The sequence below is a fragment of the Saccostrea cucullata genome, unplaced genomic scaffold (assembly GCF_032062105.1).
Source record: "Saccostrea cucullata isolate Sc308-1 unplaced genomic scaffold, CSIRO_AGI_Scuc_v1 ctg4751, whole genome shotgun sequence".
NCBI classification, from domain to species: Eukaryota; Metazoa; Mollusca; class Bivalvia; order Ostreida; family Ostreidae; genus Saccostrea; species Saccostrea cuccullata.
This window is the reverse complement of record NW_026925009.1, coordinates 112,515-137,144: the sequence shown is the minus strand read 5'-3', so window position 1 is coordinate 137,144 and position 24,630 is coordinate 112,515. Positions and strand designations below refer to the sequence as shown.

The window sequence follows — 24,630 nt, the reverse complement described above, 5'->3', positions numbered from 1 at the left end:
TTTATGCATGTTTACAAAAATTTAATATAGAAATGGCGATCGAGACAAAATTACGAGTTAAGGACAGATGATACAAACAAATTTTTTCTTTGAAAAAGATTAAATATCATGTCACAAGTTTAGAAAAGTGGATGGTTCTTAGAATTTTTTCTCCGAAGAACTGGAATATGAAAAAGACTTCGAAAATATTAGTAATATTTCAATGAAAAAAACAGATATAGACAAATCACATTCAGTAAAGGTTTACAGGTGAAAATAAATTTTAGAATATGTTATCTTGGCGCTAAATGTGTAAAAGATTAAAGAAGTTAAGTTAAAGAAGTTTAATTAGCTTAAAGAAGTTTGGAATTAAGCACCTGTAAGTTGGATTAAAGGAATCTTTATAAAAGAACCAACAGTTGAAACCTCAAATGGGGTTCTTGTCATGTTTCTTACTAGGATAAATATTTTAAGAATGTTTGCAGTTGTGTATTTTATATCAAAATGTAAGGGATTATAAATAATTATGTAATAAAACGTTCATCTTATTCCAATGCATCATAATATTTTTAAACGATCACTTACGTGAATTCCTGTAGCAGAGTTGATCAGGTCACTAGCATTTTAAAATAAACATTAAAGGCTATTCGATTAGATGAAACTTAACTGAACTTGTATACGTATAATATATTTTTTTAAAATATATATTTTACGAATATAATGCATAATTTACAAAATGAATCCTCTATGTATTTAACTGATGTTTGAGATATTTACAATATTTGCAACGAACTCGAAGTACTACTGGATATATTATCAGGTATATGTTACTGACAATTATCTTGAAAAAAAAAAGACGCAATCTGAAACATCTGTTTCATTTGTTGACGTTTCAGTAGAAAAAAAGACACGGATGGCAAAAAAAAATCACCTTAATGATAAACTTAATGAATTCTTCTTCTGTATTGTTGATTCATCTTATCTATGTAGCAAGTAATAAGTCATTATTACCTGAATAAATGGAACATATGTTGATTCTACACACAAGATCATCTTCTTCTTACAACCAATTTCTAAGGAGGGACAGATAAATTTATGATACAAGGATATATAAAAATATTTCAATTCATGTCAACATCAATAATTTTATGGTTACTACAATTATCTTGTTTTCAACTCATAGTATTTTCTATTGTTAAGTCAAATATGTATGCTGGGGTCTTGTTAACATGCTGTGAATGTAAATCATCCATCACATGATAAACTATAAATATAAACTCGTGTCTAGCAGGCAGAGGGCATACTCAAACTAAATAAACGGTTATCAAAAAATCACCTTATATCTCGTCCTCCGGCAGATATAGTTTTGTTTAATCTAATATAAAATAAAAATTGTTAGCTAAATTGGTCAATATATTGAACAACGATTGAATGTGAAAACAACAGTAGCCAGCATAAGGTGGCTAAACGTGATATGTGAGAAGTTTTGTATTTCCTGGCAGTTGTGGAGTTGATGAGCAGTCCTGATGAACCAGGTAGGCAATAATATTATGTAGCCTGATGGCAGAATATACCTGACCCTATGTTTGTACCGTTCTTGTAATACAATGAAATACAGTGACTGAACTTTAAAAAGTCCATTTAAGGTAGGTCCTGTCAAGCTAAAAAAAATCCATTAGAATACTTTCCTTAACTCATAATCAAATTAAAACTCCCTTTCGAGACATACATTTGTATGCATAATTTCATAAAGCTAGAACATGTCAAAGCTATACTAAGTAAATATCTTTCAAAATTCAACAACCCATATTTAACATAGATGGGTTAAGTCTCTTATTTTATCCAGTTGTGCACAAAACACGTCAGAATTAAATTAGAATAAGAAATATTCAATCGATAACAAAGATTTTGGCAATTTGCTCAGGGAATGATAAGCAAATAATGATATTAAATCTACCCACGTCCAAATACATCACAAAAAACATATTAATAATTAATTCCTACACTCTAAAATGTATATATGCCGTTTAGGAAAAAAGAAGTTTTTAGACATTTATCTAAGGTTAACAAAAAATATACTTTATTTTTACCAGATGTATTTTATCAAACAATCTTTTGAATATGTATACCTACGGAAACTTGTTCATGTATTGTGCCCCCCCAACCCCAAAAAAAGGCAAAAAAAAATTTTTTTTCTCTGGCGGCCGCCAAATAAATACATAAAAAATGGCAGTGGTCAGATGATTTTTTTTCACCTGACACTAACAGGCTTCCGTATATACCCGCATCTTGAAGATGTCATTTTTTACTATCATTCTGTGTAAAAATAGGAAAAAGTAAATTACGAGGGCTGCTCGAAAATTATTGAGACATTGTGTATGCTTTGCTCTCTGATGAAGGTCTTTCTGTGAAAATTTGCACATACACTTAGAATTATTATAAACAAGAAATATTTTACAAATTGTAACTATTTTCTCTACAATGACATATAAATGTGTCAATAATAGGGGTATCGGAGCAGTCACGAAATCAGATATGGAAAATATGCAACACCAACGTTCAAACTCTTCGTGGATCCATAATAAGAGCAAAATACTTCAATTTAAGTGTATAGTTTTTCAGCTTTATTTCCAATTCATGTTTTTCAACTTTGATAGAATTTTAATCAGAAATACGGAGTTCGTACAAAATTAAGCGCAGTAGAGAAATCTGCTTACAACCACAAAATGGATTTTCACGTCAAGGGCGGAGCAGCCAGCATACCTTAAATTTGTGTAGCGCAATGTAGAACTCTTTTCCAGACTTAACAGCCTGCTTAAACAATAACAACGAGAAAAAAATAATGTGTAATAGTTTGATATTTCATTGGTATACTCTTTTTTTCAACAGTTAATTTAACAAGAGTAAAATTAAAAGCTCTAGACGACCATGAGTTATTACATGTACTATGTACGGTAATGATATCCTTACGGTATTCAAACGGCGTTGAATAAATCAACACTGCATCCTTTCCCACAAATGAAATTTTTTCACTTGCGTGGCAACAGCATACATTTTAAGAATAGTTTAAGAAAAGACGGTGTTTGCTTTTTGTAATGTTATATGTAATAACAAAGAAGGAAGAGTATTAAAATCTTCTGGATCGCTTCACATGCGAAGATATCTACGGCTGACGTGACGTTAAATGACGTAGAGATGCTACTTCGGGTCGAAAGACATATGCATGTTTCTTATTTCACCAAAACATATCATGTTTTATTTGTTCTTTATGAAATGTTGATGAATTTTTATGAACATATCTCCATCCTTTATACAGTAACTGTAATTGTCTCAATAATTTCCGAACAACCCTGGTATTAAAACATAGTGAAGTCTTAAAATCAATTAGCATAGATTTTAAGTCAATTTACATGAAAATACGTAAAATTTTGGTCCATACATGCAATTTTAATGTCTTTGTCTCTCTGTGTGTATAAAATGGCTTAAAGATCCAACAGGCAGGGTGCCAAATATGCACAATGACGCTATAATGAAAACTGAAATGGTTGCTATATAGTTAACCCATCATGTGAGAAAATCCTATCAACAGACAAGTTATAATCGGAGTTTCATAATAGGTTTATAAAATTTAAACTGGATCTGTATAAATATTGGCCTTCCTTTATCAATAGGGAACAAAGCAAACATGATTTCTTCAAACGTAAGAGGTGTATCAGGTATCATGCAGGAGGAAGCTTTCCCCAAAGACATGTTACATAAACAATATGTTCATTATCCTGATCGCGCGGGCGAACAAAACAAATCCACAGATCATTTAGTGATTAGATAATGGCCTAACAATTAGTATGTAAAACATCAGTCAGCATTCAACCTACTGATTAATTGTATTTGTCGACAACTATCGTAAACTTGTTTGTGTACCTATGTACACATACCTTGTATATTTTTATATTTCCCGTAAACGGTCGGTAATTAAATTAGGTCACATGTATTTGACAGAGAGCTGACATTTGAGCATATCAAATACAGGTATGCAAGGTAAAAGTTTTTCTTGTCCACCAAACTGAGCAGAAACGAACTTTGAAAGGGGGAAAAAGAGTGTCATACAGATAATGATGAATCGAGATATGTAGGTACACCTGAATCTTTATCTCAAACCTGAAGTGAGGATTACCCGTCGGATAAAGTAAAGCTTTTCATAAAAGCTCTATTTAACACTTTATATGCTTTTTCAAACTGCATGACTGAAAGTACATTCTTAAGGAACCACTGTCTAATTTGTTGGATATGCCTGAGCATCAACGTTAGTTGGAAACGTGAGATATTTTGCATAACGGAGTTTATATCTTTTAGTAAATCAGATACGCAAGGGCATACTCTATGTATGTACAATTTCTAAAACGTGGAAAACTCTGACAAACAAATGGACGAAACAGGAAAATTAGCAGTTTTGTTTAAAGTCATCATTTCGTAAGTTCTTTGGTCGATACAATGACCTTGTCATCAAATACTATCATTGAGTCAAATGCTTGCTGACGTTTTTCATACAAATTGCTAGTCCATTATTTAATATTATACATTTCCAATAAATTTCTCCTGTGATTCTTTACAATATAAAATACAGTTCATTTTCTCGATCCTTTACTACCATGAATGAGCATGAATATCTCCATTGTTTAGTCATAATACTGCACTCGACGTCAAAAATTCAGCGCATGGTGTTTTGCTTTAAAAATAAAAACTCCATGAAGTAAATTTAAGGCAGCTCATCAAAAAAATAATATAAATTTAAGAAATGAATTTAATTTTTAAAGATTCATGAGGCATATGAAGTACAACGCTTCACACCGGCATATTTATCATGAAGCGCTAACGCACTATATAAAATATGCGGCCTGAAACGTTCTCAGTTCATAACCTCATGAATCTTCAAAAATTAAATTTATTTCTTAATACACTGAATTGACGATGAATTTTCCGTTATTTCCCGATCATGCCAAGGAGCGCACGGCGGATGTTACTGGGGATGCTCGATGACTCTTCCATGGCACCTGATCCCACCTCTAATGTTTTTGAGATCCGTGTTTGCTCTGCTCCTATTTGTATTGTTTTATAAAATTCTATATTGAAAACTGTTCGCTATCTCCATGTACTATATATATTTCAAACAACATTTTTTCATGGAAAAAATTGCTTTTGAGGGGTTTTCTTTAATTTTAGATGAAATAGATATTACTATCAGAGTATTCAACAAGAAGCTAACAGTACATTATGGCTTTATCTACTCTCAATGTACACCGGTGTACAACAAGTCTGATCACAGGCACAACCTCGATTGTGTCACCCGAGGAAACCAACTTTCTGCGATTTGTAAACTTGGTCCTGAAGAGAGCACCAAAAGCTGTGAGGGTCTATTTTGATACAATCCATCCTCCATGTAACCTAGCTGCTGATCTAGCATCAGAGAGGCCGACTCTGACTAGCTTAAGGGCTAGAAAAGTCATAAACCAGGTCCAGTGGAACACACTTTTCGGAGGTAAAGTTGAAGGCATGAAATGTTGTTTTTGTTTGTTTGATGTTTTAAGACCAGCTAAAGAAGTTTTCATTCCTATGCATTATTTGAGACGCAACCACTTACCGTTGGGGACCTGCAAATTTTATGCTATTACTACACGGCCATTGAGAGAGAGAGAGTGAGAGAGAGATTTCAATTGTTGTTATATGTTAGTAATGAAATAAAAGAGGGCAAAAATACAACAACTATGTTACAATGTGAAATGTAAAAACAACGTTAAATATTAAAAAAAAATGGGATTATTACATTTTTAGGTATTACATTTTGCGTTCATCTCGACGTGTGTTTCGAAAAGTGTGTTTTTATATTTTGCGTTATCACTTTCTGCGTTGAATTCGACGCAAAATGTAATAAGGCAGAATGTAATAATCCAGGTTTATTACATTTTGCGTTGTTATTACATTTCGCGTTGTAACAGATCTACCTAAATTAAATATTAAATATATGATCATTTAGAAACTCTGTATTTTATTTCGTTTTTTTTTAATTTAATAATTTCGTTTGCTTTTATTTAAAAATTCTCTCTGTTTTAGCTCGACCCGTCAGAAACCAGAAGGGCTTATGCCATAGAAAGATGTCTGTCTGCAATCATTTTTCTTTTAAATATTACTCCTCTTACAGTTTTGATTATGATTTCAGTCTGTTCTGATTTCAATATAACTTGGCACACAAGTAGACTACACAAAGATACACAACTCTTTGTATTGTCTATTGATTTCGATGAACGGTATTGCCCTTGTTACTCAACCTATAAATTTCTGTGAAACACTCAATATCCTATTACTTTTACAGTTTTAGTCTGATTTCAATATAACTTGACACACAAGTAGACTATTCTGAGATACACAATTCTGTATATTGGTTTTTGAGCAGTTTTAGTCTGACTCTAATACAATGTGCATGCAAGTAGACTTCACTGAGATACATCATTATCCTTTGTTTTATATTGAGGAATTGTATGCTGCCATGGTACGGTTTGAGATGTTCTGTGTCCAGTTTTTTAAGTAATGTTTGTAATCACCGTCGAAAATTTATAATCGATCGGCTCGGCCGACAAATTTTGATGACTGTAATATATATTCCAGTCACCAGCTTTCCTAGAGTGGGGTTTGAATCCCACCAAGGGATGGGGCCGGTCCTTCAGATGAAACCGTATAAACCAAAGTCCATTGTTGCAGAAAGTGCTGGCACAAAAAGATCCCCCCTGCGCAATTGCCTTGAATGCCGAGTATATGTCAAAATTTGCAGCTCTCCAGCGGCAATTGATGGTGTCTCCATATGAGTGAAAAAATCACGAGAGGGACATTAAACAATATATTTTTAATCAAGCAATCCATGTTTTACTATGCAAAATGAATAACCCTATTGATTTCATTAAAAAAATAAAATTGTGCCCTAAAAGGTGATAAATTGTTAAGATTTACAAAAGTTTAGGGGTGAATGTAATAAGGCAGAATATTGAACATTGTATAAAGTCTACAATTTAAAAATTCATTTTTCGTATCATTTAAAATAGGTTAAAATATGTATCAACATAAACATCAATTGTTTCATTTGTATCATCTGTCCTTACTGATGATGTTTTTTTAGAAACAGACTACTCTTTGATTTAAATATTTATTACCTCATTTTCAATTGTTTTAGTTAACAATCCTGTGTCAAATGACTTTGATGTTACACTTTTAATCTGCCTTTTACGGAACATGAGTCCCTCTACAACAGCACCAGCAGGAGGATTTGATGTTCTACCCAATCCATCAGATGTCAGTACTGGGGCTGACTTAGCAAGAATCAAGTTCTACAGAAAAACTGTGGCCCATTCAACAGACGCAAGGATGAACGCAAATGAATTTCATACTAGCTGGACAGATATAGAGGGGGTAAGCGAAACTACTTTTATATAATTCAATAGTCTATTTAGAATTTATTTGTACGACCTTGTTTTACCCTTAGTGTTCCTATTCTCATATCAGTAGTTCTTCTAAAATAAACCAAATAATGAGAAAAGCACAACAATCTCTGAAATAATATATAATTCTATGAATGGATATAACAGTGAGTAAGCAGTGGCCGGGAATGAAAAGTCAATTATCTATTGTAGAACACAAAAAAAAAAACAAACAAAAAAAAGTACTATTTGTCTATATTTAACTTTTTTCTATAAAAAAATATGCATTATTAAAAAAAACGAAATAAAGAAATTTAATAATCGGATATGATGCAAATAGCTCTCCAGTAAAAAAAAGAGATCGTAAAATTCTCAGTTATACTTGAACATTCAGTTAGGAATTTTGACGCTTTGTCTCCCAAATGATGAATGTTGCTAGTTTATCTTAACAAAACAGACAACAAGAATGGTGTCAATTCATTTTTTTTTATTTATAAGAGGGGCCAACGTGTGGATCTACGTGATGATTTCCAATAAACAAATTCCTATTGATATTGCATACACATACATACAATGTATACTCCAGCATCCCTATTTTAGTACATTTGAACTACAAAGCTAGAGTGTGTTCTGATGGTATTTTTTTCAAAATTGATTTGAAATTCGGCCAAATTACATAGCATGACAAACTAAAATTTACATAGCTTTTCAAATCACTGATGAAATATACATAGTACAAAAATCGGATGAATTTCACCGAGTGTATCTAGGAACCGATAAAATGTTTCGTACATTAAAGAGGTGGGCTTAAGTCATATCATTGTTGTCAACAATAATGTCAAGTTGCTGAGGTCATTAATTTCTTAACCAATGAGAATCGGTCACCATTTAAGAGACATGCCGTTGAGAATGCAACGCCTTACTGAAAGTCAAAGCGTAACTGAGAATTGCACAATCAATTTAAGGACATTGGCTCTAGTATAGAATTTTTCAAAAATTTTGGAAATGTTTAATGGTACCAAACATGTTTAATTCTGGTTCATTTAACACACCAAGCAAGCCTTCCTTTTTAGATATTATCTAAATAATGCTTTCTATATTCTTAATCAGAGTCAATGTATTTCCTATTTAAAATGATGATAAAAAAACTACATAACTTTTAACCATACGATTTTTCTAAAACTCATCTTTTTCATAGACATGTATAAATTTGGCTGAAACTGCAAAATATAGAGACAAAACAAAGAAATTCCAGCACTGTTTGTTAATTTTGAGTTGCTTCCCTTAACATCTAATTATTATACACAATGATTAAGAGTTTCTATCATGTAATTTTCGTTATTGGAAACAAATTGTCATAAATATATTTGCATTGAATTATTATAAATTTTATTAGTTATTAAACATGACTTATAGAACTGTTCTTATCCGGTTACCAGTCTAGCTTTCGTAACTTTTAGCACATGTCGCATCTGTGCTCTTCCCAGCATAACTATGGTAAATGAGGACATTTTGATTGTCTGCCCTTTTTGTTTACACAATGTAAAACAAACTATCACTGAATTTTTTTCTTATATTGTAGTTGATTCTATCCGTTAAAAAACACAAGTCATGTGCTTTTGTTTACCTCTGTAAACACTTTATTTACTTCCAACGCCTAGAGAATTCCAATCGGGAGATCACTCTCAATAACTGTTTTTTTAAATGGAAAAAACTATGTATCAAACCTTTTTTCTCCTGAAACCCTGCCTTGCTATTTACCTTTGTTTCTAATTTAGAAGACTCGTGTATAATCCACATTATATACATGTTTGGAATCATTTTAGGCTATTGGAAGACTTGGAGGTGCTGTATTACTAAACGAAGCTAAAACTTTAATGGTCACCACAATCGATGACTCAGAGCGAGAGCTTCTTTTGGAACATTTACTGGAAATAAGACAGCTGAGACTGGAACGGTCAGAAACAATACCCTGGAATGTTAGAGGTGATCTTAGTAGTATACCACTTTGATATAGATAAATATATTTGTGGAAGCTCTCTATTATATAATCATGCAGAGAACAAATATATTCATATATGTGTAAGTATGAAGTTATTAAAATAGTTCATTACGTGACGTAAGCACACTGCAGAATAATATATTCTTGTACATAATTAAAGAATGGCTTGCTCTACTTCCTTTTTAAGAATAAAAAATGAACAAAAAAAGCAAGTAAAATTATAATTATATTATTAACACCGTAAAAAGATTTTAATACACTTTTTTTGTCGATTGGTTAAACCCTTGTAAATAGAGGATAGAAACTAGTCTTTGTTTTATGAGAATTTTGTCAGCTGCTGAAACTCTAAAGATTATATAATTTTTTTGGGTAGATCTTCAGTTAAATTTTAATTATAAACCATAATGTTTTCATTAGATTTTCAAAACATCATTGCAATCACGCCATGAACAACTGACAAACACCTCGGAGTTGTCGCAGTTCATTGAAAGCATTTGCCAATTTCTCCATAATTACATAATTAATATGTTTTTAGTTTATAACACCCATTCTCTGTAGGCACCAACAATAGCTACTGTCATAAAAATATCAAGTTTTACAATATTCTTCCTATTTATGCAGCAATGATATCTTAAAAAGTGCCTGAAAAAAGCGTTCTTGATTACTATATAGCAGGTTAAAATTGCGGTCGGAAAAGATCGCGATTTGCTCAGTTTGAATTTGAGTTTGAAGAAAATCCATAAGTAACTTAAACAGTACTTGCAAACCTTTTTTCTGTAGGTTAACATTGTTTGAACTGCTATTTCCTGTCTTTGTAGCATAATATTAAAGTCTGTAATGTATATGGAGGAGGATAAAACGTACGCTCAATTAGGACCTGCGATGTATATCGCACATATCGACAGAGAATTGTGTCGATTTTGATCCTGAATGCATAATAACGAAACACCTGAACCTGCCTTGAAGTAAAAATAATGCTACGCATTTATTTTTTTTATTTCCGGGTCTAAATCAGAAAACAACATTTTAACGTTGTAAAAATGTTGAACTTTTAATTATAAAATTAAAATAAATTAATTGTCGTTACCCTGTTTACTAAGTAAATGTCGTGATTAAAGGTAATGACTGAGTGATACGCACGGGTGAAATTAAACAAGCATGTTTTATTAAATAATTAAATTGCACGTCTACAAGATCGCAAAATTACTCATTAGCTATAGAAATGAATTATATATATACATGTAATGTGTCTCATAAACGATTCTGCATGGCATGATATTCAAAGAAACTGGACACAGAAACTGTGTTAACTTATCCGTCTGACGAATCTTCGTTAGAGCATCCACTCTAGAGTCGCGAAATAAGGAGTTGATCCTCACGTCGAGGGTTCTAGTCCCTCTTTTGGACGTGGATGCTGTTTCTTCGAATGAGACCGTATAAATCGAGGTCCCGTGTCGCAGAAGGCGCAAGCACAACAAGATACCTCCATGCTTAATGACCCTTAGTGCCAAGTATAGGACGAAATTTGCATCTCTCCATCTGCAAGTCTTTATATGAGTGAAAAAAATCTGGAGAGGGAAGATAAAGGAAAATCAATCAATCAATTGTTAAGTTCATTTTTGAAGAAAATACTTAATATATTTTTATCAAACATCAGTTTATGTAGAATGGTTCACTTTTTGGTGTTATTTAAAACTATCATTAATTATTTATTATTATAATGTAACCTGTTAAATGACCTTGATTTTATACTGACACGCAAAAGAAACGTAACATCATATTTAAGAGGAGAACAATGATATATAGTGAGGAGTTTTGTATCTTAAAAGTATTCATATCTTCAATTTTCTAAATATCGATAGTACGATTTAATGAATTTCGAACTATTTCCGAAAGTTAGGTTTAGGACTGCTTAAAAGAAATATAAAAATTGCATATGTTTAACAAAACACTTGGCAATAAAATAGAGTTTCTAGGGTTTGTAACTGTTCAACATAAAGAATGCAGCAATATTTTAAAAAAATCCTTTCGTTTCTCGTAGCGATGCTAAAGCTTACTGAAAATAACATAAATACGTATCTCAATTGCTTTAGCTGGAAAATCCAAAAATAAAGGTGATAAAGAGTTATTGATGCAAAAAAACAGGCTCTAACGTATCATATGCATTAATGACAGTCTGTGGACCGGAAGTTCAAGTGTTTCTACACTGCCTTAGGTTTGAGAAAATTCGACCTTATTAACTGAAAAACAGGCATTTAAGGAGGCTGGAGGGTCAACAAATTAATCCCAAATTAACCACCAGATTAAAATTATTTTTTTACACACGGTATCTTTAGCTGTCAACTATCATTTGACAAAGAAAAAATTCATATATTTTAGTTTTAGAATTTCATCATTTTGTATATCTTTATATGGAGCTCTCCTTTTAAAGGAGATTGAAATAGTCTAAAAATGGCTGCCACCCCCTAGCCTCATTAAAATGGGAAAGAATATTTCCTTTGCTCATATCACTAAAATGATGAACTTATTGTATCGTAAGCTGCAACTGTTTGGTTGAGCAGTCTTGTACGCTTTAATTGAGGTGTTCAAACAGGCATATGGTACTTTAAAAAATTCAAAACTTGATCATTTAACATATTTATCAAATTTATTAATGTTTTGAAAAGTGAGTTTAGTCTTACTGACTTCATTTTTGAAAATCATTAGATAAAAAATTTAAATACTTGTAGATCACTGCAAGTTGTGTTTCTTTTGTGTATCAGTATTCTATTCTTCACTTCAATTTGCGTCAAAATTAATGTATCAACCCTTACACGAAACAATTAAAACGAACAATTGAAAGCTGAACACTACTTGTAAATAGGCATAATCCGCCATATTTTCCGTTTTCATTAACGTTCTCTATATCCCCAATACAAGGAGCAGATCTCTTTTAAGTTAAATGTATTTAATGACGAGTGTTCTGCTGCTCGGTTGTGATGAAATCATCAAATTTTACGCATTTTTTCCAAAACAGGACAAAATTAAGTATCATGAAAATTACAAGTCAATGTATTATTTACAAAAAGTAAATACACATAAAAGCAAGGAAAAACGCAAAAAATCTAAGACCACAAAAAGAACAGAGTTTTTCAGCGTTTCGTAGAAAGCGTAAAAAAGGAATCAAACATATATGTCAATGAAAAAATATTGTAGGACTTCAAACAATCAAATTATTTTGTATCATCAGTCTATATTGAATTTCAAAACTTCAGATTATCTGTATGTTTAACGTTCCCCTCGAGAATTTTTACTCATATAAGTGATGTCACCGCTTGCCGATGCGGAGCTGCAAATTTTTGTCTGATACTTGGCAATCAGGGGCATTAAGCAGGGAGAGATCCTTTTTATGTCAACACCTACTGCGGCACGCAATCTTGATTTATATGGTGTTATCCGACGGACCGGTCTCCACGTCTTCTTTCTTCGCGATTTTAGAGCAGACGCTCAAGCCACTGCGCCACGCGACAACCAGAACTTCAGAAAACTTACATAAAGACATAGAAATTAGGAGAATTCTCTAGAATATAATGCCCATATCAAGCCCAAAAAAAAATAAAATAAAAGAAGAAGAAACATCAGATATACTCCACTACTGTACTGCAGGTGTTACTAGAAAAACTCAGAGATTTGGAAAACAAAAACCTCTTTAAGAGTTTAAGAAAAAAAGTAATTAAAAAAATAAAACCAACCAATAACAACGATCATCCATTCTGTCTGTAGTCGATGTAAATGGTACACGGGTTGTTTAATGAAATACTATCTGAACATCAAAAATTACTATTATGTTCATAACAAGGATCCCACAAATACAAATATTGACTAGTCATTATAAAAATAATGTTTTGTTAAACATCATGGTTCTTTTGACAAGTATTCTAAGGATCTGCAACAAAGTTCTCGCCTGGTATTTCTGCTTAATAATTTATGTATGACATTTGAAGACCAGAATTTCCATAAAAATTTGATAGAATACAATTTATTGTACCACTGTTTCATTTTTATTGTGCCACTGTTTCATTTTTAAAGATAAGCTATATAGGAAGTAGATATTCCTTTATCCATGACACCTGATCCGACCTATATTTGTTTCATACAAAATACGTATAGAAACATGTAAGTACGAGGGTCCTTCAAATGTTATACGGACTGTGCTATTATATACTCTTACAGACGTCATATAGTTATGAAATTTCACAGAAATATTTATCTTAAAGAGTCCAATAAAGTTTCTGTATTTTAAAAAAATTCTACTAAAATTTTCGGTATGTTGATATCGCTGATAGAAAGGTATGGATCACTACCAAAAATTTGAAGCAAAAGCACTTGGAATACAAAATTTAACTCATTGATTTTCCATGATTCGCAATATTTTCCGACAATTTTTTCAAATGTATCTTTAAATTGTTCTATTATAATTATGAATTTCGATTTTTGACGTGATATTTGAAGTACTAACAGAAATATAGTGATTTTTTGTCGCATGCGATTCCCGTGAAAACGACTGTGAAAATGACGTCTCTTAACTTGACGGCGCACCACACTTTTGTTAAATTATGTGTAATGCTCGAGATATCGCTAACATACATCCAAAGTATGCATAATAAAAACATGTAGTAAACTATGGTATTCGTGACATTGAAAATTGAAATTTTAGACCGTTAGATCTCTGTAAAAAGGCTATACGGGATGACGGGAAGTAGATTATTGACGAAAACTTTATCCGGACTGCAAAGAACGTGAGTGAGAGTCACCATGTCACACTATATCTCATAAATTCCTGCAGTTTTTTGCTTTTTAAAACAAAAAAAGAATATTCTCTACTTGTTTAATAGATTTTAAGCTTGACAAGAAATGGTGTTTGGATGTTGAGTAGATGAGGTAACTCAAACTGTACAGGTACTTTTGGGAAAATGTTGAAGAAATGAAAGCTCAATCATATTTTTATAATGCCTGTGACATCGAAGATTTTCCTACTCTGTGACTCAATGATATGTCCTGAAAAATTACTCAAAATTGATACCGATTTACAATTTTGAAATTTTGAAGACCTTTTAAGTAAAGATTCTTTTATATTATGTGTGACATTTTGCCAGATTATGTCGTCAAATATTTTTTCTGTGCAACAAGTCCGCGCAATTTTTTTAACATCCCTCGTAAGATTTGAAGAAACTTTTACAAAGTCCAGAATGAGAAAGAAAAAGGATATAACCTCCTGAAAGGAATAGACGTGTCTCCTCAAAACTATAACGTTGCTATGGTAAAATATGTACAGGGGGAGATGCTCGATACTTAATTTCAAAAAGGTACATGTAACAAACATTTACTCTATCATAGGTAAATGAATCAGTGATAGTAGTATTTATATGAAGAGTAGTCCCAAAACTGTTCCAATGATGAGACATGTCCTCACGCAGATGCACCAAGCCCAAGTAAAAAATACGGAATGCATATGTCAATTAGGGATAAAATACATAAATACATTATTGAACTAGAACAAAACCAGATTTAACTTGCATGTTAGAAGAACTTGCCAAATGTATCTCAATGGTGCTTATTTTAGATTTCTTTCCAAGGAATTTTATTTTTAGAAATTGGGACAAGATCCCCAACGTTTCTCCAACCATGTATATGTTTTCTCTAAATTAGAATTGTAAAAGCTTGTTTTCTTTTAAGGCGAAAAATAACAGAGGCTAAATTCAAGTTACACAACCATCCCCCACTAGCCAAGCGGGAACAACTTTCAACCAAAAACACTCAATTTTTACTATAAAAAATATAAACACAATATAAGATTAGAAATATACATATTCACTCTCATGGCATAAACGAATAATAGTTAATTATCATAAAAAGTTCGTGAGAATCAATCATCTGCTTTGATTTTATTTTTACATTTTTACCTTAATTAATACCTGTACCCCATTTTTATATTTAAACGACCAGTTAACGCTTCGTCAGTACACAATTATATATAAAGTTCCTCATGTCAAGTTCAATACGAAAAAAATCAATATTCTTATCTCTGGTGTTTGATGTTGGAAGTGTATATTAATGTAAATTTGTCAAATGCACTATCTGCCTGGTCTCTTACTTAGAAAGTATATAGTGCTGTCAATTTGCCAAGAAGAACTGCGTTGTATACTTTAAAAAGCTCTAGGTGAAGGATTGCTAGTATGTAAGTACATTCATATCTCTTTTTACTTCATTGATTTGCAACTAAATATTATTTTTTAAAGATTTATTTATAAAGTCTTCATTGCTTCATATTCGAACAATATTTAGACATAAATGAAGATCAATATGAGTACGTGGAAACTGCTGCATGTGAATTCGGCCTTACATTTCAATGAAAAATCTGGAAAAGAATTCAATGAATGATATATACACACAGAAACACACACTTGTATATATGAGTAAAACATTTGTAATTTATTTCACATTTGATTATCTAAAGCAAGAATTTTTTTTGTTTACGTTACCAGGTGCAATTATCAAAAGTACACGTACATTTCCCGGGACTGTTTGTTGTCGCTGGTTTATTTTATCTTGATATAGTTCATATATTGGAACAAAATTCTTTAGCTGTTTTCTTCAGGTACATGTATGAACAAAATACATTTGAGGAGAATATTTCTATTCACTGCCCAATGTAAGTTTCTAACGATTAATGTGTAATTGTCGTACTGTGTATTTTGAGCCTTTCATACTTTAATCAGTTTAGCACAGTTTTAAATTCCTTCATGCACATTTCTTTTAAGGCATTATACTGGTATGTTGAATTTGCCTCGTTTTAAATGTGCCAATTAAACTATGAGTAGGATAAGACGAGGAAAAAAAAACTAAAGCTATCATTTCATTGTGTACAGTAGTTATTCTCGAGAGAAAGACCTCTTTTAGACACTTATATAGTGGAAACTAACTACACCATCCTATATGAACAAACAGTTGAGACCTTAAGGTCGTCAAATTCACAAAACTTTGAAAATATTTGAAAGTTTACTGGTATGCGATATGAAAAATGGGGATGAACTTGACTCAAAATCAGATTGGTAGGTGTTCAATATGCATATGAGTCTGTAACTTACTTTATAAAGTACATATTTCTTAAAATACAGAAGCATAGCAAAAATTATGATTTATGCTAATGACATCAAGAATGCATCAACTTTATACGAAATTGATATATAATATGACTGAGTTAAATTAGGCACCGCACTTTGCAATTTTTCTACGAATCCTACCAAAGAATTTCAAAGTGTTCTTTTAATTAAAATAAAAAGAAAATTTGATATAAAAAGGAAAATTTATAACTAACTTTCGAATGCATTTCTCTGTTATTTTTTCTTTATAAAAAGACTAAAGAGGTTCAATTTATTTCATTTCGATGCACCTCGTCATTTTGTGATATTCTTTTATGTGAGCCAGGTTGGAAAATCTACACTCATTTATTTAAACATTATCTTATACAAATTTGATGCAATAATATGACCGTGCAAGTTTTAGCTGAAAGAAAATTCATTAAGGTATTAATAGCGCTGCTCGCCCCGCGAGATAAATGGACAACTCCTGGTCGAAGAGAAAATCTGGATCTACATGTTGATCCAAACAATTTTCTGTATCACTTCTTTAACCTAGCCATGTTCTCGCAAAAATAACAACTGACACAAATGATTAAATAATCTCGCCTTGATTTAAGTTTGTATTGTAGATAAAAGAAAAAAAAATGTTCATTAAAGTAAGCACTGTTCATTTTTCGTTTTGGTAGTGCAAATTAACACGGCGTCATGTGACGTCAGTTCTGGGGGGCACCAAATGCTATATGCTGTCTGATGACCCTGTTCTCAATTAAAACTGAATAAATGCACCAACTGTCGCATCTTTAATATACGACATTACTGTGCCAAACTAGATTAAATGAAATACTTTTGTTTCCCATAATGATTTTTTTAATATATGAATATTCGTTTTAAATAGAAATATAAACTCTAGTAAATTATTAGGATTGCAAATAAATTTCACAAGTTTCTAATTACAATTACAAATGCATAACCATGTATATAATGGTTTGGGTTGTGGATATCGGCCTTGGTAAATCAGCTGGAGAGAACCTGATTAGTGATTCAGGGGTCAGGTCGTCGATTCCCTTGCCAACCAAACCTTTATGTATTTCCTGTCACAGATTGGTGCTCTTGAAGATCCCTGCCACACGGTCACAGCAGCTGGTGTGTTCCTTGTCTAGATTGGGAAATAACGGGAAAATCTGGCGACAATCCATTATCATTTTATGTACATGTATATAACAAACTAGCAATAAGTAAGAAGTTGTGTCGTGTCTTCGAGGGCGAAAAAGGAAATGTAATTGTCTAGGTGGCTCTGTAAGTAGAGAACCTATCTGGGGATGCATTATTTCCAAGTTCGATTCCAAATATACAATTTTATCCTTCCTCTCACATATATAAAGTATTGGCATCTTTCCTTAAAGACGTATGGGTCCCAAAAAAGTGAAATTATCCTTTTTTCAATATTTTAGAATATTGAATTACTTCAAGGCTTCTCAAAAATATATGCATGCATGCATCATTCTCTTATGAATTAATTTTTTTGGTTACCTAAGTCTTTTTATTGATTGGTTGTTTTATGTAGTTTTACGTCCTATTCGAGAATTTTCAGTCAAAAGCGGCGAAGGGCTTCAATTTTAGACTTCGGCACTCCGGGCCACTGAGCTTTGAGGGCTCATTATCGTGCAAACGTCTGCCGTAACACATGGACTTGAGGTCTTTTAAGGTCTCATCTGAAAGGCTCGTAACTTTCACGTCAAAGTGTTGATTTTTTTTTTATCGATTTAGTTAAATCACGGACAGAATTTGAACTCACAACCTTTGGATCACGGAGCGTGTATACTGAAGATGTTTTATTTAAAGTTGTTGAATAAAAAGCATAACTAGCCAATTCAACTAAAACTATCAAAGTTTGCTCCTAAGATTTTGTCTGCTCTTTATAATTCATACCCCAATTTGCCTTAAAATTTCAATAATAAAAGCATGAATAATATACTATTTTATGATAGAAAATTTCTTCTTAAAATTACAATACACAGAATAGGAATGTTTTATAAATTTCTGAAGAATTGGTATAATTAACAGAGCATTCGGGGACTCTGATAACGACAGACCGATTGCAGAGTATGTTTGCAAAAATGTATACTTTTTTGAAATAAAGTGAAGAATAATTATTTAATTTACATTATCAAATATATCAATATTTACATATGTACATTTATACGTTTTTTATTATATTTTTATGAACCTTTTTGAACTCACGGGGCTTTCTAAATAGAATACATTTTAATATATCGATTTTTTTTACTGCTATTGTGATTTGCTCCATTGCATTTTATATTAATGCACTTTCTAACCTGCAAGCGACCGTTGACGGTAGCTCAGTCGGTAGAGCGCTCGCTCCGTGATTGGAAGGTCGTGAGTTTGAATCTCGGCCGCGACTGACCTAAGTTGATAAAAAAAATAGGTAGCAACTGTTCCTTCGCCTTGCGCTCGGCATTTTGAAGTGAAAGTTGCGGGTCCTTCGGATGAGACCTTAAAAACCGAGGCCCCGTGTCAGCGGAAGGCGTTTGTTACGATAAAGATTTCTCACTGCTCAATAGCCCTGAGTGCCGAGTAAAGGTCAAAATTTGAAGCCCTTCATCGGCATACGGTGACGTCTCCATATGAGTGAAAAATTCTCGAGAGGGCCGTTAAACAATATACAATCAATCAATCCTAACCTGCCAGCGCAAAGAAACATAAACTGATGATTGAATCAACTACCAAAAAGCAGGGAAAGGAAACATATCTTAATTCTTAGGTTTTAATGTAATGATAAATTTAATGTAATGATAAATTTTTCGAAAAAATATTAGTAGGGCTATTGCATAAATAACATGCTAATTCGGAGAATTTGTGTCCCTCGCTTAGGGAAAAAGTAAACATACGCAGTTCGGGGGAGGGGAGTCGGATCCCCCTGACCTGACTGACTTTGTAGAATTATTAAATGTATACATGTATACTGAAGCAAATAAAATATGCCAGTATGGATAATTATTATAAAGATTTGATTGCTTATTCTTTTTATGTGTATAGAAGATTCTTTTATATGGAATATTTATCACACTGTAATGATGATTTTATGAGTTTGTACAAGCCAGACCTCATAATTTTTTCATTTCACATGCTGAATACTTTCATTTAGTAAAAAAAGTGTTTCGAAAAAAAAGAGAAATTGGATCCTCTGGGATTCGATCCCGGGACCTCTCACATTTGAAGCGAGGGACATACCACAAGAGCACAGAACCGCTTTCAACATATTTGAAATTCTAAGCAAAAATGAAGTTACATATAATTATATATTCAAGTTCGATATTGTGAGAATTTTACACAATGCATGGAGTCTAATTTAGCCTTATTAAACAGTTCTAATAGATTTAATGAAATATAAAGTCCGCAGAGAACCTGTATTATACGTAATAACTCTCTTTATGCCCTATGTGCTAAACATAGCGACATTTAATACAATAAATACTAAAAAAACAACAGGGCGGGACACTTTGAGAGGGGTGAGACAGGTCCTATGGAGGTTTGGTATAAAATTACATTGCAAAAGCTCCAAACCTTCTTGAAATATCGCCAGGAAACGATAGTGTTACACACAGACAGAATGTATAAATTAACGACCTTGAACATTGACCTTTTGACCTCAATATCAATAGAGGTCTTGCTTAGGCTACAGGGAGTTGTTATGTAAAATTTCGTTGCAAAAGCGCAAAAGGGTTCTCGAGAAGGATATGGAAATAACGAACAGTATTCAATCTCAACGTCCATTTAACAATATACAAAATAAGAGCAGAGCAAACACGGACCTCCGAAACATCAGAGGTGGGATCAGGTATCTTGTGGAAACAAAAGCGTTACAGATAGAAAGACAGAAGGACGGACTGACCCAAATTAATATTCCCCAAATTTCAAGCGGGGGAACAAAAACATGCGTTTCGTAATGATTTAATATGCATAAAACGGCAAAAGAAACTGAAATGATTAAATTGTTCATTGGATAGGTTAGGAATTTTGAGGAATTGTTGGTATGGTTTTCCTACTTCATGTCAGTAGTTCTCAAATGAATTCTATTATATCGAAAACAATACCGTCCGTTGCCTTGTGTCTGCTCAAAGACAGATTGAACAAAGTTTTGAATTTCATTTAACATATTTGACATAACATTTTTAGACAGAGCCGCATCTACGTATATACAACTAAAATCAAACGAATTACTAGTATATTGCATTTTTCTTTATTTCAGAAAAAAGATATTCTCAACATCATTTTAACAGCTTATATCAATGTGAGGATTTATTTAACACCATCTATAGAAACAACACTTCAATATGGCATCGTCTACACTAACTTCTACGGTACCTCCGTGTAGGGGAGCTCTGACCTCTGGAACCACATCTATTGTGTCACCAGAGGAAACTCATTTCCTACGATTTGTCAATCTGGTCCTTAAGAGAGCACCAAAAGCAGTTGTACCTTTTTTGATACAGTCCATCCTCCAAGTAACCTAGCTGCTGATCTGGCATCTGAGAAAAATAAGCTGTCAAACTTAAAAGCTAGAAAAGTAATAAACCAAAGCCAGTGGAACAGGCTTTTTGGAGGTATATTTGAAGAAAATATCAAAGAATGCACTTAAAACGAGTTTTTTTTTTTTTTTTTTTTAAAAGCAGAAATACATTCAGCTAGTTTAAATTTTATTCTTTAATCATTGATTTTTTATTTGGAAAGACTAAAACAAGGACAGCTTGCAATAGTGTAGAACCTATCATAAATTTATTAAATATACATGATTTCAAGAAAGGTGGCACTAAGAAAAAATTTGGAACATCAAAGGAAATTCAAAATTTTTTAATATCAAACATATGAAGAACGCGACCTACAAAGTGCATTATATGGCCTTAGGCTAGCAAATATGAAAAATTTAAAGATGGCTTTGGAAAAATGTTTTTAGCGATTCTCACCCTGCAACAATTTCGTCGAAACAGGATGTTTTTGATGTCAACGTAAAATCTAAACCTCATCATGTTTCGATGTGTTCCGTAAAAATGCTGAAATAGACGTTATTTAAGAAATAAGGTATCATCTTTTGAGATTTATTGAGATGTAAAACGGGTTGGTCACGTGATCAAATCCTATAAAACCTCCAAAAAATGATACCTTATTACTTATATTTACATTTGTGACTTATTCTTACTTTAAATTTGCCTGATTGTTACTTTTAACGTACTAAATGCGTTATTTTTCAAACCCAACGACATGTATGTAATCCACTAAACGCGCGTCGACCCTTTATGACGTCACAAAGAGATTACGTCGAACTTTTATCCAAACGCACATCTATGACCTCTTGACCCCGTACCTGTATTTATACAGTTATAAAAACGCTTGCTTTCAGTAGTGTTATATAAAGGAAAACATTTGCAAATGTAAATATATTACAAAAAATGACGTTCCTAATGCATTTACCATCATAACACTGTCATTTTGCAAGATCTCGTTTTGAAAAAGTATAATAGATATCGATAAAAGAAAAACGGTTTTGAAAAGCTTAAAATCTACACTATCTATAATACAAATCACGTTAATTTTGGGGATGAGGCAATATTTGATGGTTCGTGGATTGAACTCTTTGCATCATTAACAGCCAAAATATATGTAGGCCCAAATATACCTATTATTAGCAGGGCTTATTGCTCAAAGAGCAATTGCCGGCTTATGTGATCCTGTTCAAGGCAGGATGTTGACCCCATAGTCGCCATTTTAAAGTTACGTGCAAATATATAGTTCTATACTCTAAACCGCTTTTGAGATAATACAAACGCTAAATAAAGCAAAAATATAGTTCTATACTCTAAACCGCTTTTGAGATAATACAAACGCTAAATAAAGCAACAAAAATAAAACGAAGTTTTATAAATATAAACAAACATTAGTATTAATGAATTTGAAAACTTCAGTTCGAAGTCAAAGAACATAGTTCATTAGCGTAAGGATTTTTGATAATCAGTGTTATCGTACTTCTTTATGCATACAAGGTAAAGCAGGAGAGGGAACCAGACTGGCCTGTTTGTTTACATTCAGCTGCGGTACCAGATTAATTCTGATTCTGACAAAATTGGACCGTGGTATTAGGATTGAAAAACTCACTGTCAGTGTCTTATCATTTAAATTGATAGTTTTAAAATAATTTTTTCATCAGAATATAAACGTGATTCGTGTAAGAAATTCATTCTACTCTGTAAATGAGCCCGGCTCTCTGTACTTCTGAATACTTTGATTTTTATCTAGGCATCCATTTTTGTTTTTTCAAAAAAACAAAAACCTTCTAATGTCATTTCGAATGTCTTAGTTCAACCGCCTTCATCTCGAGATTTTGATTTTACACTTTTAATTTGCCTTTTATGAAACATGAGTCCATTAACACCAGCATCTGCAGGAGGTTTCGACATTCTACCAAATCCATCAGATGTCAGTACAGGGGCTGACTTGGCAAGAATTAAGTTCTACAGAAACAAAGTGGCCCATTCAGCAGATGCAAAAATGAACACAACAAAATTTAATTCAAGCTGGACAGATATAGAGGGGGTAAGCGAAATTACATACATGTGTAATGTGTTTTTGGGTTCGACCACCGATGAAGTTTTTATAAACAATTTTCTTTACGTTACTTGTCGTATTTAACTGATTAGATTCAATAAATAATATGTAACATAATCAATATTAATCAACAAGACAGTGATTCAATCTGATCTTTTATATTTATTTTTTTGTGCGTGTTCTGGAAGTGTTCAAAACATGGTCTAAACATATGTTTGAGCCCTAGCCCTAAGACTTGCATGTATCACTAAACACTGGTTTTCAAACGGCTGTTCCAAACATCCGTTTAAGCAACTGACCTCTTTGTATTCAGTAAGGATCTATAATACTCAGATGGTCCCTATGCAGTAATTTGACAAACAGCAAATTAGTAATCATGAATACCTTACTTGAAAAACGTCTTCTTTTTGCAAAGGGTCCTCAAACTTAATCCCGGGCCTTGAATGAGCCCGCTTATATACGTTTGCAAAATCTGCTGACTCAGACCCAGATCTTGTAAACGTTTGAAATATTAGCTGAAGACTGAAGACAGGAGATGAATTTGATTACATAGACTATTTTGACCCTATTATATACTGTAAAAGCACAAATATTCGTGGGGGATTAAATTTCGTTTATTTCGTTGTTAACAATTTTCAACGAAATTAAATCCCACACGAAATTTTATATGACTATAAATTGAATAGATTTACTTTTAAAACAACGAAATTGAATGCCCACGAAACTATTCTCTATCAACTTGGATTCAATGTCTTCCTCTCGATTGTATTGATATATTTTCTGTAAATTTCTTATTTAGTCGATACTGCCGCATATTTGTATGAAAGTACATCGGAGGGTAATGTGGGGGTCGTAATAAATCGATCTAGTGCAAGGGCATACACTCGATTAATCCAAGTAAGCTTCTACAAATCAACTCAAAAAGTATAAGGGTAGCTAAGTAGTGCTGCAATCCTAAAGAAATCTTGAAAATAATTTAATGATATCAATAGTTCAAACCATTGACAAGCAAAATATACAGCATTAGGTCATACAAATATGATTTAAAAATGCAATCGCAGAATCTAGATAGGATTGCAGCACTTTTCAGAAATTACAATGCGTTTTGAAAATACATGTATTTATTATAAACTAAATTTAGAATTTCAACTTGCCCTTGCACTAGTGTAATTTATAGGTAACATCATTAATGCAAGTATATGTGCTAAAATCACGTGACTGCCGCATCACGTGAAAAGTCTAAATATAAAATATAATCATCCTCAATATATAGTTATTAACCATTATTACAATTATCCGTTATAACTTATATACTAAAAAAAAATAGCCATCCCGATTATGAATACATTTTTAGTTACAAAATATTTTCGATATTTCCATTGTTCACCTTAACCGCACTGTGTATTTACACAATGATACTGTAATTGAGGATTGAACACACGCC

General features: G+C 32.4%; 1 protein-coding gene across 1 annotated transcript in view; it reads left to right on the top strand.

Moving 5' to 3' along the window:
* The first annotated feature begins 1,411 nt into the window (after positions 1-1,411).
* The window catches only part of LOC134267802 (uncharacterized), an 85,705-nt gene continuing 62,486 nt past the window's right edge, over positions 1,412-24,630 (top strand). Inside the window, exons 1-4 of the mRNA XM_062750006.1 lie at positions 1,412-1,514; positions 5,200-5,515; positions 7,199-7,434; positions 9,269-9,428. Coding sequence (XP_062605990.1) covers positions 5,251-5,515; positions 7,199-7,434; positions 9,269-9,428 — 661 coding nt within the window. The 5' untranslated portion in view covers positions 1,412-1,514; positions 5,200-5,250. The remainder of the gene's footprint in view (positions 1,515-5,199; positions 5,516-7,198; positions 7,435-9,268; positions 9,429-24,630) is intronic.